Here is a 12146-nt window from a genome sequence, read left to right as displayed (position 1 = left end):
GTTCAGATCCACGGGGCAGGCTAAGAAGAGAGCTGCTTTTGTTTTTCACATTTGATTTAAGTGGGCACCAGATAACCAGTGGAACTAAAAATCATTCAAAAGGCATTTCCAAGGACTAGGGCCACAGGTCAGCAAATAGCTTGTAATCTCCCAAGAATTCTATTCTAGCGAATAGCTAGCTGAAGGATAAGGCTACTTTCAAGTGGGCGCACAGAGGACCTAAAGCCTCTCTCGATTCAACTAACACCGGAAGACCATTCCCTCCAACCATAGCATGGTATGCTGAAGAGCCCATCTTAATACAGCCAGGATTCTGAACTGCTGCACAAAATCCTCTCTGCGAGGTTCATGGCATCTCAGATCCCCTACCCTACCCAAAGCTTTCAAACTGAGGCACTTAAGAACACAACCTTGATCGCTGTGCTTTCCACTTAACCAACACTATCTCCCTTCTATTAGCACCCCAGCATCACCCAGGAGGACTGACTAGCCCGAGAAACCTTGCAGAGTGCAGGGAGCATGGTGCCCCGACTCACAGGAAACGTGTCTTGCGCAGGCATGTGGGACACCGGACCATTTGTTTTGCAATGGCTGAGGAGACGAAGAGCCTCTCTGAGCCGGGGATGTTTCTAGAAAGTTGGACAAACTTTTTCTTTAAAGTTTAAAAGAATGTCAGAAGCCTGCAAGGGATAGAGGTGGAGAATCTGAAAGCCACCGGAAAGGGATAGCCATCTCTACCTACTACAGAGAGAGGTTGTATCTCTGCATGAGGCTGCTGGGACCACAGATCTTCACTGCCTGTAAATATCCAGGATGTTTCTGCCTAGAGCAAGACTAAATGTCAAAGAGGAAAAAAAATATAAAAAACAAAACAAACAAACAAACAAAAAACCATCCCAACACACAAAAAATGGGTAGGGGAAATGTAGAGGCAGATGTGGTAGAGCTGAGAGATTTCAGCCGTGTGTCCCAGGCAGGGTCCTGCCTGGTCACAGGGCTAGCCAGGCATGAGTCAATACTGCAGGGGAACGCCTTACCACAAACAGCAGCGGGACTCAAGGGAACCAAAACCTAACCTGCTCCCCTAGAGTGCCCCAAAGCCGTGGAGTCCCTAGCAAGCTTTCCTTTGGGAAGTTACTAGGAGCTGCCTACAGTGACTTCCAACTTGCCCGTCCACTGCCCAACAGTGGCAGCGGGAGGAAGAAGGTGTTAAGCATCTTTTTCAGAGGGAAGCGCTGAGTGTTTGTAGGATCCAGGACAGACTTTCTGTCTTTTCAGTTTTAACTCTGACTCAAGCTCAACTCTTAAAATGCTTCCATGGTTGGATGTATGGAAACGCCACAGCTATCCTTAATTTATGGGAGCGACCAGCATCTTGAAGATGGAAGAACAGGAATTCTAAGAATCTGGGGGTGCAGCTCACAGGACACTCAAAACCGTGAGCAATGGCCCTCATGGATTCCAAACACGCCTCACTTGAAGATCCCTTGCTCTGCATGACCTGCTAATTGTTGTTTTTTAGTTTGAGACAAGGTCTCACTATCTAGTCCTGGCTGGCTTTGAACTCAGAGATCCACCTGCGTCTGCCTCTCAAGAGCTGTGATTTAAAACACAAGCCACCATGCCTGGCCCCAGGTCCTTGTTATTAAAGGAAAAGAAAATCCTAATTTGAGTAAAGACCACTTTTCCTAATAAATTGTTTTTCACTTTACTATTATTTTTTTAAAATCTTCAGCCTAAACTACACTGAGATAGTGATGTGTTACCATATTTTAGTGTCACGAAGTCCCATGGTTGCCACCTACTCAGAATTAGGAGAGGAGGCACGCTGCGTTAAAAAGCTGCCGTACCTCTGCCAGAGCTGAGCCTATTCACAAGAGATCCCCCTCTTCCACAGCTTTGATGACTCACAGCCTGCATGTTGAATGTGGCCCCTGAAGATTTACCTGCTTTATAAGCTCCCTGCCAAATGAAAACTATTTTTCCTCCCATTCCATCTGGCAAAGCCTGGGCTAAAAATAACAGGAGAAATCTCTCAAGTTCTTTCTTGTATCTCTAACTCAGAGAAGAGCTGGGGGTGGGGCACAAACCTTTACTGTAGACCCTTGAAAAGTTGGTATACTCTGGAAGGTGGCTGAGTGGCTGCCGGCTTGGGGGAAGCAATGAGAAACGAGGTCATCAGGGACAAAGCAAAGAAGAAAAAAACAACAGGAAAAGAAAATAGAAGGGAAGATGAGCTTAGCATCGAAAGGATGAGCTGTTGACTTCCGATTTTTGTCCGTTTTACAATACTGTACCAGAATGGGTTAACGTCATCATTTTAGCATCTGGGTAGCAATACTCAGTAGTTAATTAACAGAACAGGAAGCCTCTGCCAAGCTGGCTTCTGGAACAGGAACCGGAAGACCCCACACTCAACCGCTCTTGCAGCTCCCGTCTCCAGTTCTCTTAATCCTGGCTAAGACAGCAGCCTTGGACACTCTCTTCCGGTCGTAAGCCAGGCCCAGGACAGCCATGCAGTCGATGAAGAATGTGGTGAAGTTGATGTGCCAGCGGTACTCACTGGCAGAGTAATCGTAGGGGAAGGCGTGATGGTAGTTGTGGAAGCCCTCGCCTGCAACAGAAGCAAGAAGAGCCGTCAGGGGGCTCAGTGTTGCCTCCTCTGCACACACTTCCTACCCAGTGAGCTCCCCAGGCTTTGGGGATTCAGGACTGCAGGTGAGTGAATGGCTGAACCCAGTTTCATTGACTCTGAACAGACACACACCACCAAAGGCATCGAAGTTCCCTTTGTACTCTGGGATCTATAGATCTTGTCTAAATGATTCCATTTCCAAGAGGATCTGAGCACTGTATAGGTCATTTATTTCAAACACAGAAAGAACATGAGCAGTGGTGGATCTCTGAAAGGGACATATGTTAAGTTATAAAAAAGAAAGTATTTTAAAATGTATTTTTAGTATTTGTAGGAGTTCAAGCATGTGCACACGTGGGCCACAGCATGCAGGAGTCAGGTTTCTCCTTCCACGATGTGGGTCTCAGGGATCAAACTCAGGCTGCTTGGGTTTGGCAGGTTAAGTGCTCTTAATACCATCCAAAGTGGGGGCTGGAGAGATGGCACAGAGGTTAAGAGCACTGACTGTGTTCATGAGGTCCTGAGTTCAACTCCCACCAACCAACCACATGGCTCACAACTATCTGTAATGGGATCTAATACCCTTTTTTGGTGTATCTGAAGATAGTTATAGGTTACATATATAATAAATTAAATATAAATATTTAACTGTATATATTTCCATCCAAATATATCTATCTTTCCATCAAAACTAGCTAAATCAATTGAGTGCTGTACCAAGATAAAGAAGCACCAATCTGAATAGAGGACCAATGGCTCTCAACAGTAAGGAAAAGGAGCCACAGGTCTGCATAGGGAAAACTAACTTGAGGTCTTTGTTGAATTCTGTTCTCAAAAAGAACAGGAAAATGTGGGCACAAGTGGCAGAGGCATGCGTGCATGCATCCTTACAACTGGGACTGGATTTATAGCTTGGACCCAACAATTACAATCAAGTGATCTGGTAGGATTCCCCAAGCAATGTTGTGGAAAGGGGGGTTCTAGCACAAAACAGGAGAAATCAGAAAAACAAAGGACGAACAGGCACAGGGTGGTGAGTGAGAGAAGGTACATGTGCTAATGGCCACACACAGATGTCACTAATGGATAAGCCACACCCAAGTACTCTAGAGGTAAAAATGCTATCCATGTATATACTTGAAGTGAATTTTAAGTCTACCTTTTATACAGCATGGCGAAATAAACACATGCTGTGTACATTCATGGAGGTGACCCTACTTTCCTATTAATGATTCCTGCCCTGAGCAAGACTCCAGACCTGCCAGAGGTACTTAGGAAATGGAAGGACTCAAAAGGTCCCATTATAGGCACATTTTTACCTTTCCAGAGAAGTTATGGCAGCTCAAAAGAATTCCTCCCCCCAAATTACCAACACCTCCCCCGCCCCCAAATCTCACAGTGGGAACTATCAAAGATCCTATCATCATACATCCTGGCCAAGTATCTCTAGCAGCAAGCTGCCAGATGTGGTCCTGCTGGGGACTTACCCACAGCTCCCATCGAAACGAGGATGTTCTCCCGAGAGCTAATGTTCTTGTCGTAGGGGCGATATCCATAGAGGTGGGCAGCACTGTTCACCAGCCACGTGGCATTGAGCACCACAGCATATCGCAGGAAGGTGCTAACACACAAGCTGTTGACAAAAGTCTCACCCCAGCAATACCAGGGCACCAGAGTGGGCAGGATGAAGCACATCAGCAGGAGGCCAGGCTTGTAGTACCTACGATGAGATGGCACATTTTAGACTTCATGGAGAGAGGGGACTCTCACACTCCCATGGACTGTCCACTCCCTGCAAGCAGGGTTGATTTCTCCCCTGTCCCATGAGTAAATAGTAGAAGGAACCAGCCCAAAATCTGTGGCGGAACATTTGAGAGCAAATGCTGTTAGCTTTCTGTTTGGATGGGCTGATATAGATGTAGGAAATGACTCTATCGTCCCCATTGCTTCCTGGGCTGGCTGGCCCCTGCCTGCCTCCCTCCCTCCCTTTCAAAGATTTATTTATTTTATGTATGTGAGTATACTGTTACAGTCATGAGCCACCATGTGGTTGCTGGGATTTGAACTCAGGACCTCTAGAAGAGCAGTCAGTGCTCTTAGCCACTGAGCCATCTCTCCAGCCCCTGCATTTGAGTTTCTCTCGTGACCAATGGCATGTGGTATTGTGCCTCCATTTCCGACACCACCCAGCACCCCCAACCTTAGGCCTCTGACCAGAGCACACTATCTCTCTCCATCAGGTACACAAGGCCACAGATACTCCACGGGAATTGACTCCCCATGCCCTTCAGTAGCCGCATCTTCCTCTTGAATCCTAGGAAGTCCCCTGCATCTAACTCCTTGTTTTCTCGGCTTAAGTTTTCCTACCCCCTAACTTGTGCCCTTCCCAAGAGTAGGCAACACTCCTGCCTCATAGAGAACCCTTTAGTAATTAAGTTGCTAACTTAGCTACTTAAGTCTTCGTGGAGTCCGTAGGAAGGGCGTTGGCAATATGTCTTCATAGCTCTTTTGCTCTCTCACACCTGAGATTTCAAGCACAGGCTGCTGCGTTCCTGAACACCCTTTAGCTCACCGCACTGTCTGCAGAGTCTCTCCCTGGAACACTCGTGATGTCTCCATGCTGCTGTGGCTTCAATGCACCTTTCTCCTAAGCCTGCTCCCTGCTCTTTCTATCTGTCCTGTTTAGACAAATCCAGACTTGCATGGTGACTATTGGGCTACTTGACTTATCATCCCCTTATAGGAGGCCACTTATTCCTTCAAGATAAGCTCTCTATTAGATTCAGATCTATCTTCCCCCATCTAGGACAATGAACAGGGTTTTTGTTTTCTTTTGCAATTAATTGGTTCCAATGAGATAACGCAGAGAGAAAAATCAGTTTCTCTCCATGGCCTACAGGATGTCTTAAAAACAATCTGAACAGGTAGGCACAGTAAGTCACGGCTCTTACTTTCTAATTCCTAATAAAAAATGCAGACAGTGTAAACCGCACATTCCCGAGGGTCACGTCCTCAGCCTCCACCCCCGTGGTCCCACTCACCTCCTCTGGAACATCACCAGCTTCTCAGCCTTTAGGTCAGACATGTCCAGTTTTCCGCCCTTCTCTTTGACAGCCGGGTGTTTGCGCACAAGCAGCCAACCCACGTGAGAGAAGAAGAAGCCACGGCGGGAATTGTGAGGGTCAGCGTGTGTTTCTGAGAACTTGTGGTGGGCACGGTGATCGCGGGCCCATTCATACACATCGTTCTGGAAGCACAGGAAAGAGGAACCCAGTAGTATTGAGAAGAGATGCCCTCCTAGGGTCTAGATGTCTGCAAGGGCCTCAAACTTTCAGCCCAACTCACAAAATCCTCAGGACTCTGACTCAAGACAGGGTAGAGGTAAGGGACTATCCTGTGCTTCATGCTTGCTTTAGAAGCACATATAAAAAAAGCAATCTGAAGTCCCAGAGCCGAGGAACAGCACGGTCACATCCTGAGGTCACAAAACTGAATGCAGGTAAGTCATAGTCCTCACATTTCATTAGCAAGAGAGTGAATCTTTTTTCTGTTTGTTTGTTTTGTTTTTTGAGACAGGGTTTCTCTGTGTAGCCCTGGCTGTCCTAGAACTTACTCTGTAGACCAGGCTGGCCTTGAACTCAGAAATCCACCTGCCTCTGCCTCCCAAGTGCTGAGATTAAAGGCGTGCGCCACCACTGTCCAGTGAGAGTAGATCTTTTTAAAGATAATTTTGTGTGTGGGTACAGATGCACAGGTGCCATGGCCCATGTGTGGTCGGACGACAACTTTCAGGAATCAGTTCTCTCCTTCCATACCACAAGATCAGTCCTGCACAGAAAGCACTCTTACCCAATGAGCCATTTTGATGATCCACACAACCAGGGACTATGGGACAGGGCTCATGCGGAGCGCCTTATCCTATGGCTCACAGAGTTAGTTACAAAGCAAGCGGCCTAGGGTGCTCCTTTGTAGGAACTGTGGAATCCTAACACCTTCACCAAGTAGCGGCCCTTTCTGCCCAGTATCAAGGCCAGCATGTAACTCCTGAGCATGGGTACATCTCCAAAGGACCTCTGGGTCCATCTGCATCCTGGCTTACCTCAAGAGCACACTGCGGTCGCTTCCTCCATACCACCCCCAGTCCCCCAGACCAGAGACGACTAGGCAATCTGGTGAGCATCTCAAATCTTGACAAGGAGACTAATTTGCTTTCCTAGTTTCATCTTGCTGCCAATTAAACCCACTGGTGGCCACCCTGTGTCCTTAGGGTTTAGGAGCTGCGAGGGTCCCTCTACCAAGTCTCCATCTCTTCCTTGCTGTGAGCTCGTTGCCTGAATATTCTTTCCACCTCATCCTTACACCAGCCAATCTCTAGGTGTCTCCTCATCTGTAAGAATGGTAGTAACAATGACGTCTACTTCCTCAAACGGCTCTGGGGACCTCAAAGAGCCCCAGGGTCTACGACACCTGTGGGTCCGTCTCACTGTGGCAAAGTCTAAGATAGTCACCTTAAAATGAATTGTTCACTTACAGTCTAAGAAACCAGGGTCAGTGCCCAGCTTTTGTGCCCTTTATACTAAAGACCCACAACTGCCAAGCTGTGTGACACCACTGGGACCCTGAGATGAGAACTGACCTGGTACGTGGGGACCCTTTCTTATTTCCCTTCACAAATGACTCTATGGTAATATGGACTTCAGCACTGATCTGCACTCCAGGGGACGGGACCACCTGACACTAGAAATAATGGCTATCCAAGCCAATTATCCAATTATCCAAATGTTGATCCCTTGCCTGCCCACCACCCAGCCACAGCAGCCACTTCTTACCTGGAATGCCATGGTGTTGGCAATGATGAGGAAGAGCCTCAGGGGCAGCCGCGCCTTGTAAGTTCTGTGGCTCCACAGGCGATGAGCCCCAGCAGTGATGCCCAGGGCACTGATTACGTAGTACAAATACGCTGTAGGACCAGAAAGCTGGGTGTCACCAAGAGGCCAGATCCATAAGGGAAGTATGTCAAAGACAGTTTCCTGGCACTCTTGTCACCTTCTCAGTTAGCCTTTGGGTAAAGCCCTGGGATGCATTAATTTCAGAAATCTCATACTTTATACCACTGGTCATCAGGAGTCTGGGTATCACTGGGTTTTATCCCAGGGCCAATGTTCTTTGACCTCTAGAAGTCCTCTAAAGATTTCTGGTCAGGAAACTGCATTTCCTCAACTTAGAACACATCCATACCCAAGGGCAGTTTTGAAGCACCAACCGGAACAGCTTAGGCAACGGCTAACTGGAGGAGGCAAGCGGTGACATACCGAATAGCTAATTATACACAAGGCTTTTAGCAGAGGTACAAAATCATTTCAACACCACAGCAGAAGAGCGCAAGTCAGATGTGCATAGTGGCTCAGACATTTGCCAAGGATGCTAACATCCTCCTAGCCTCCACACACCTTGAACAAGGTGAGCACTATCAATCAGTACCAAGCACTTCTGCTGAAATGGATTCTGGAAGGTCGTCCGTCTACTGTTCAAAGGTGGGATATCCATCCGCCATCACTTGTTTCAGTTCACTATCCAGCCCCCGAGATCTGCCTGCCTGTTCCCGTGTCTCTCCCTGGTCATGGTCCTGTCCTTCCAGACTCTCACCCTGAATGTTAGATGCTCAAAGCTGGCAAATGAACACTGCTTTACTGTCCTTGAAGCAGGAAAGCTCAGGAAGTGCCAGTCGTGATATCTCACTGGGAAGGAGAGCGGTACAGCCAACTGACACCCCTCCCCGCCACCCTCCCGCAGCCATTTGCAGAACTAGGGAGCAGGGGCCTTGGTAGAATAGGGCTAATACTGGCTCCCTCCCAAGGAACACCAAGAAACAAAGGACCTTCACAGGCTACAGAACTTCGTTGCTACTGGAAGTGCCTCACGTTGTACTAACTGCTGTGTCCTTCTGCAGTCAGATAATACGTTTCCTGAGAGCACTCTCTCCTCCTTCCCAACTCCTGTCCCTCCTACATAGTCCCAGGATGTTAAGGCCTTCGTATCTGGAAAAATCCTAGAGTAACCAGAGCCCTGCCTCACAGGATGGCTTTGGGCAGAGCAGAAGCCCTTTGCTAAGCACGAAGGGCTCATGCTACAGATGGACCCAGGTAGATTGGATCAAAACCCTCAGATGATGGGGTAGGAGTAGGGGTTGTATGTGTGCAACCACACTGGACACACAACCCTAGGCAGACTTAGGCCTCCTCAGTCTACCTCTCTGTGTAGCACATAGGAGACTTAGATCCTTCCGGTCTGCCAGACTAAAGTGTTCACAATGGTGGGTAGGAACCATTTCTTAGCTCTGACTTCAGAAACGGGCTGCGGAGAGCTTTGTAAACTCTCTCAGTGCTGTCAAAGGCATCTATCTATTCAGCTCCGGGTTATAGAGTCCACAAAAGTCCAAGAGACTCTTAAAGCAGACGAGCCAGGAAAAAGGCTGGCAGGGCACACAACTAATCTAAAGCAGTATTATTCCATTTCTACTTTTGACAAAGGTTATGAGTGGGAGCTGGGTGGTGGTGGTGGCACATGCCTTTAATCCCCGCACTCAGCAAGTAGAGGCTGGAACATCTTGGAGTTGGAGGCCGGCCTGGTCTAAAGACCCAGTTCCAGGACAGCCAGGGCTACACAGAGAAACCTTGTCTTGGGGGGAAAAAAGTTTGGTACCTGGAAACCTCTCAAGGATCATATCTCACCACTTGTAGGACCTAGGAGGGTTGAGGCAGAGGCAATAAGACCACTAGCAATCAGACAACCAGCCTTTCTATACACTGTCCTCCAAGAGAGCTGCCATCAGTACCTACACTCAGACACTGTTCCAGAAAACCAATTGTTCTAAAGAACCCCCTGCTCTTGGCCTCTTTGTAAGCAGGGAGAGGCCCTGGGTTACGTTAAGGACCCAGTCCCTCCTTCCTGGTGCAGTGTCCAGTTGTGAAAGCACCTGCAAAGCACATGTGTGCAGCTAGGGGGCAGCCCTAGCACCAACCTCTACCCATGGCTCCCTCAGGAGCAGGAGTTAGGCAGGTCAGTGACAACTCATCACAACAGTTGGGCTGTGGCTGCTCCAGGCTCTCTTCCTGCTCAGGGGGGAGGTGTTAGGTGTGGTATTTGAGGGAAAGGCGCCCCAGCACTATGTGGACAGAGGAGAAGAGGGGCAGCGGGTTGAATAGAAGGTGAAACCGTCCTGCAACCTTCTTTCATTCTAAGAATGGTCTGTAGACGGGCTTGTACCAAACTGTTTGTTGCCATACACCTTGGAACTTGGATATACAGGAGCCTGCTTCCTCTTCCTCCAAGCAAACCTGCCTAGTCCGGCCAGGCAGGGAAGTACAAACAGTTGAGTTTTATCTTATAACCTCCCCTCTGTTCTCTCCTCCTAAACTGCATCCCGTGGCTTTGTCCCCTCGCTGAACTCAACAGGCTGCCCACAAGGCCCGTGCTCTAGCTCTTGGCTCTAACGTCTCCAAGGCAGGGCCTGCTTCTCTTGTGGCAGGCAGAGTTGGGACAGGTACCATCAAGTGATTCATACACGAAAACTTGCTCAGAGACCTCAGCATCAATGTTAAGAGACTCTTAAGACTCAAGCCCCCACCCCCCCATCCTAACACCAAGAGGTTCTTTTCCCAGCCCAGCTGGTCCAACAAGCATGAAAAAGAAAGGACCCCTGCCTTGGGTCAGAGGCCACCTCTTTAAAGATCAAGGAGAAACCTAAGGCCCAAGGCAAGGGGTGATGCTCACCGAAGAGGCAGGTGTAGACCTTGCAGGAGGGAACCAGTGTGATCCCGTACAGGGCTCCCACGTGCAGCAGGGCCATGAGGATGATGTTCCTCCAGACGTACTCCAGCTTGGGCGGGGGCCCCTCCTCATCCTGGTAGCTGGGGTCATATAGATCATCTTTTATTTCAGGGCGAACATCTGCTCCCCAGTGGTGAGGGTTCTTTTCAAACTTCTCTCCTCCATTCTGCTGTCCCCCAGAAGGTGGCGCTGTGATTGTGGTCGTGGCTGAGTAAGAGCCAGAGATCTGCAATGAAAGGGGGTGGAGAATTAGGACTGCAGACGCGTGGGGGCAGCAGGGGTTATTTCCCTCTAATATAACTGCGGGAAAGATGCAATAGCGGCCATACCCCAATGCCAAGGTTGCATGACCGCGGAGCGCACCAAAGGAACACTGAAATGTGCAGGCCGTCGGGGATAAACCTTGTGATGAAGGGGCGGGAGAGATGCTTTATTAGCAGCACCCTTGGCAACTCACAAAGAAAAATCTGCGCATATAGTAAAAAGGTCAGGTTTTACTTTAAGAAACACAAGTTAGGGGATCAATTGTACTGAGTAAAAATCCGGTTATCACCCGGTCCAAAAACAATCAGTCAAGGTTGAGCAACTCGGAAATGATAGCTAAATGCTCCCAGCTGCTCTGAACTCTCTCCAACCCTCAACAGCCACCCACCTAGAAGTCCTCTCAGTACCCGCCAACCTAGGAGGGAGGGGCCATCCGGGGGAGCTCACCTCTTGCAGTATGTGGGCCGGCATCTTGGCGTCGGACGCTGGGGTCACGTTCCCAGGGATGAGAACGTGCAGCGAGCTTCAGACCTCAGCGACAAAGGGTGCTATGACTAAGTTTCTGCAGCCCGCTGCGCGGTACAAGCCCTGGGCCAGAGCTGGCAGTGGGGTATTAATGTCCTGTATTTCCTTAGGTTCGTTGTATTGATCAATGACCAGATAAAAAATCAAAAGGTGGCTGGCCAAGGCAGCCGCGAGCGAAGATAAGGATAGGAAATGAGAGGACGCCAAAATCGCAGCTTGCAGCCACCGGTGTCCAGGAGTCGGAATACTGCAGACACCAACACCGCATTGTCCCATCCCTCGCCAGGCGGAGGGGGGCGATGCTAATGAGGCTTTCGTAAACTCTGGTTAGTCATTGGCCGGTGGGAATTTGGTACCACCTCGTCCTGCTGTTCTCATTGGCTCTGCACAATCTGCTGTTCCCTCTGCCTCCAGCTCCTCCCCACCTCCTCCCTTCTTTTTCTGCTCTTGGCTTCTCACCCATCCCCCGCTGTTCCTCTACCCAGCCCCCACCCTGCCACGGGGGCGCTTCAGCGCTCTCTCTGGGAGAGAAGACCCAATCTAGCAGTGGGGGTTGGCTACCGGGGCAGGAAGACGCGGAGAGGTACATAAAGTGGGAAAGCCACTGTAGCGCCGACCACTCGCAACTCCATCCGGTCTTTGCATTTCCAGAGGCGCGTGGGAGGGGAAATGGCTACCACCAACAGAGTGCAAAGCTGAGAGGGGCCTCCCTCCCCAACTGGAGCTTCTGTTGTCCCTTTTGGAACAATGGCTCAGCCTTGCCCACCAGCTCCAGGATGCTTACCAGATAATAACTCGGAGCTGTGGTGCCATAATCAAGTTTTCATAGATCTGTGGCTTGCCCATTCACACTGGTCTCGCTCACTATGGTCGCTGCACACTCCGAGAGCAC

At 49.3% G+C, this 12146-nt stretch overlaps 1 protein-coding gene across 1 annotated transcript; it reads right to left on the bottom strand.

Moving 5' to 3' along the window:
* Positions 1-803: 803 nt before the first annotated feature.
* Positions 804-11548, bottom strand: LOC116103894 (acyl-CoA desaturase 2). Its single transcript, XM_031390420.1, has 6 exons — positions 11177-11548; positions 10409-10691; positions 7465-7595; positions 5677-5882; positions 4123-4355; positions 804-2614 (listed from the first exon to the last, which is right to left on the bottom strand). The coding sequence occupies exons 1-6, from the start codon at positions 11198-11200 to the stop codon at positions 2415-2417; spliced, it is 1077 nt and encodes a 358-aa protein (XP_031246280.1). The 5' UTR covers positions 11201-11548; the 3' UTR covers positions 804-2414.
* Positions 11549-12146: the final 598 nt, after the last annotated feature.

This window comes from Mastomys coucha, unplaced genomic scaffold (genome assembly GCF_008632895.1).
Source record: "Mastomys coucha isolate ucsf_1 unplaced genomic scaffold, UCSF_Mcou_1 pScaffold21, whole genome shotgun sequence".
Taxonomy (NCBI): domain Eukaryota; kingdom Metazoa; phylum Chordata; class Mammalia; order Rodentia; family Muridae; genus Mastomys; species Mastomys coucha.
This window is presented reverse-complemented; position numbering and strand designations above follow the sequence as displayed.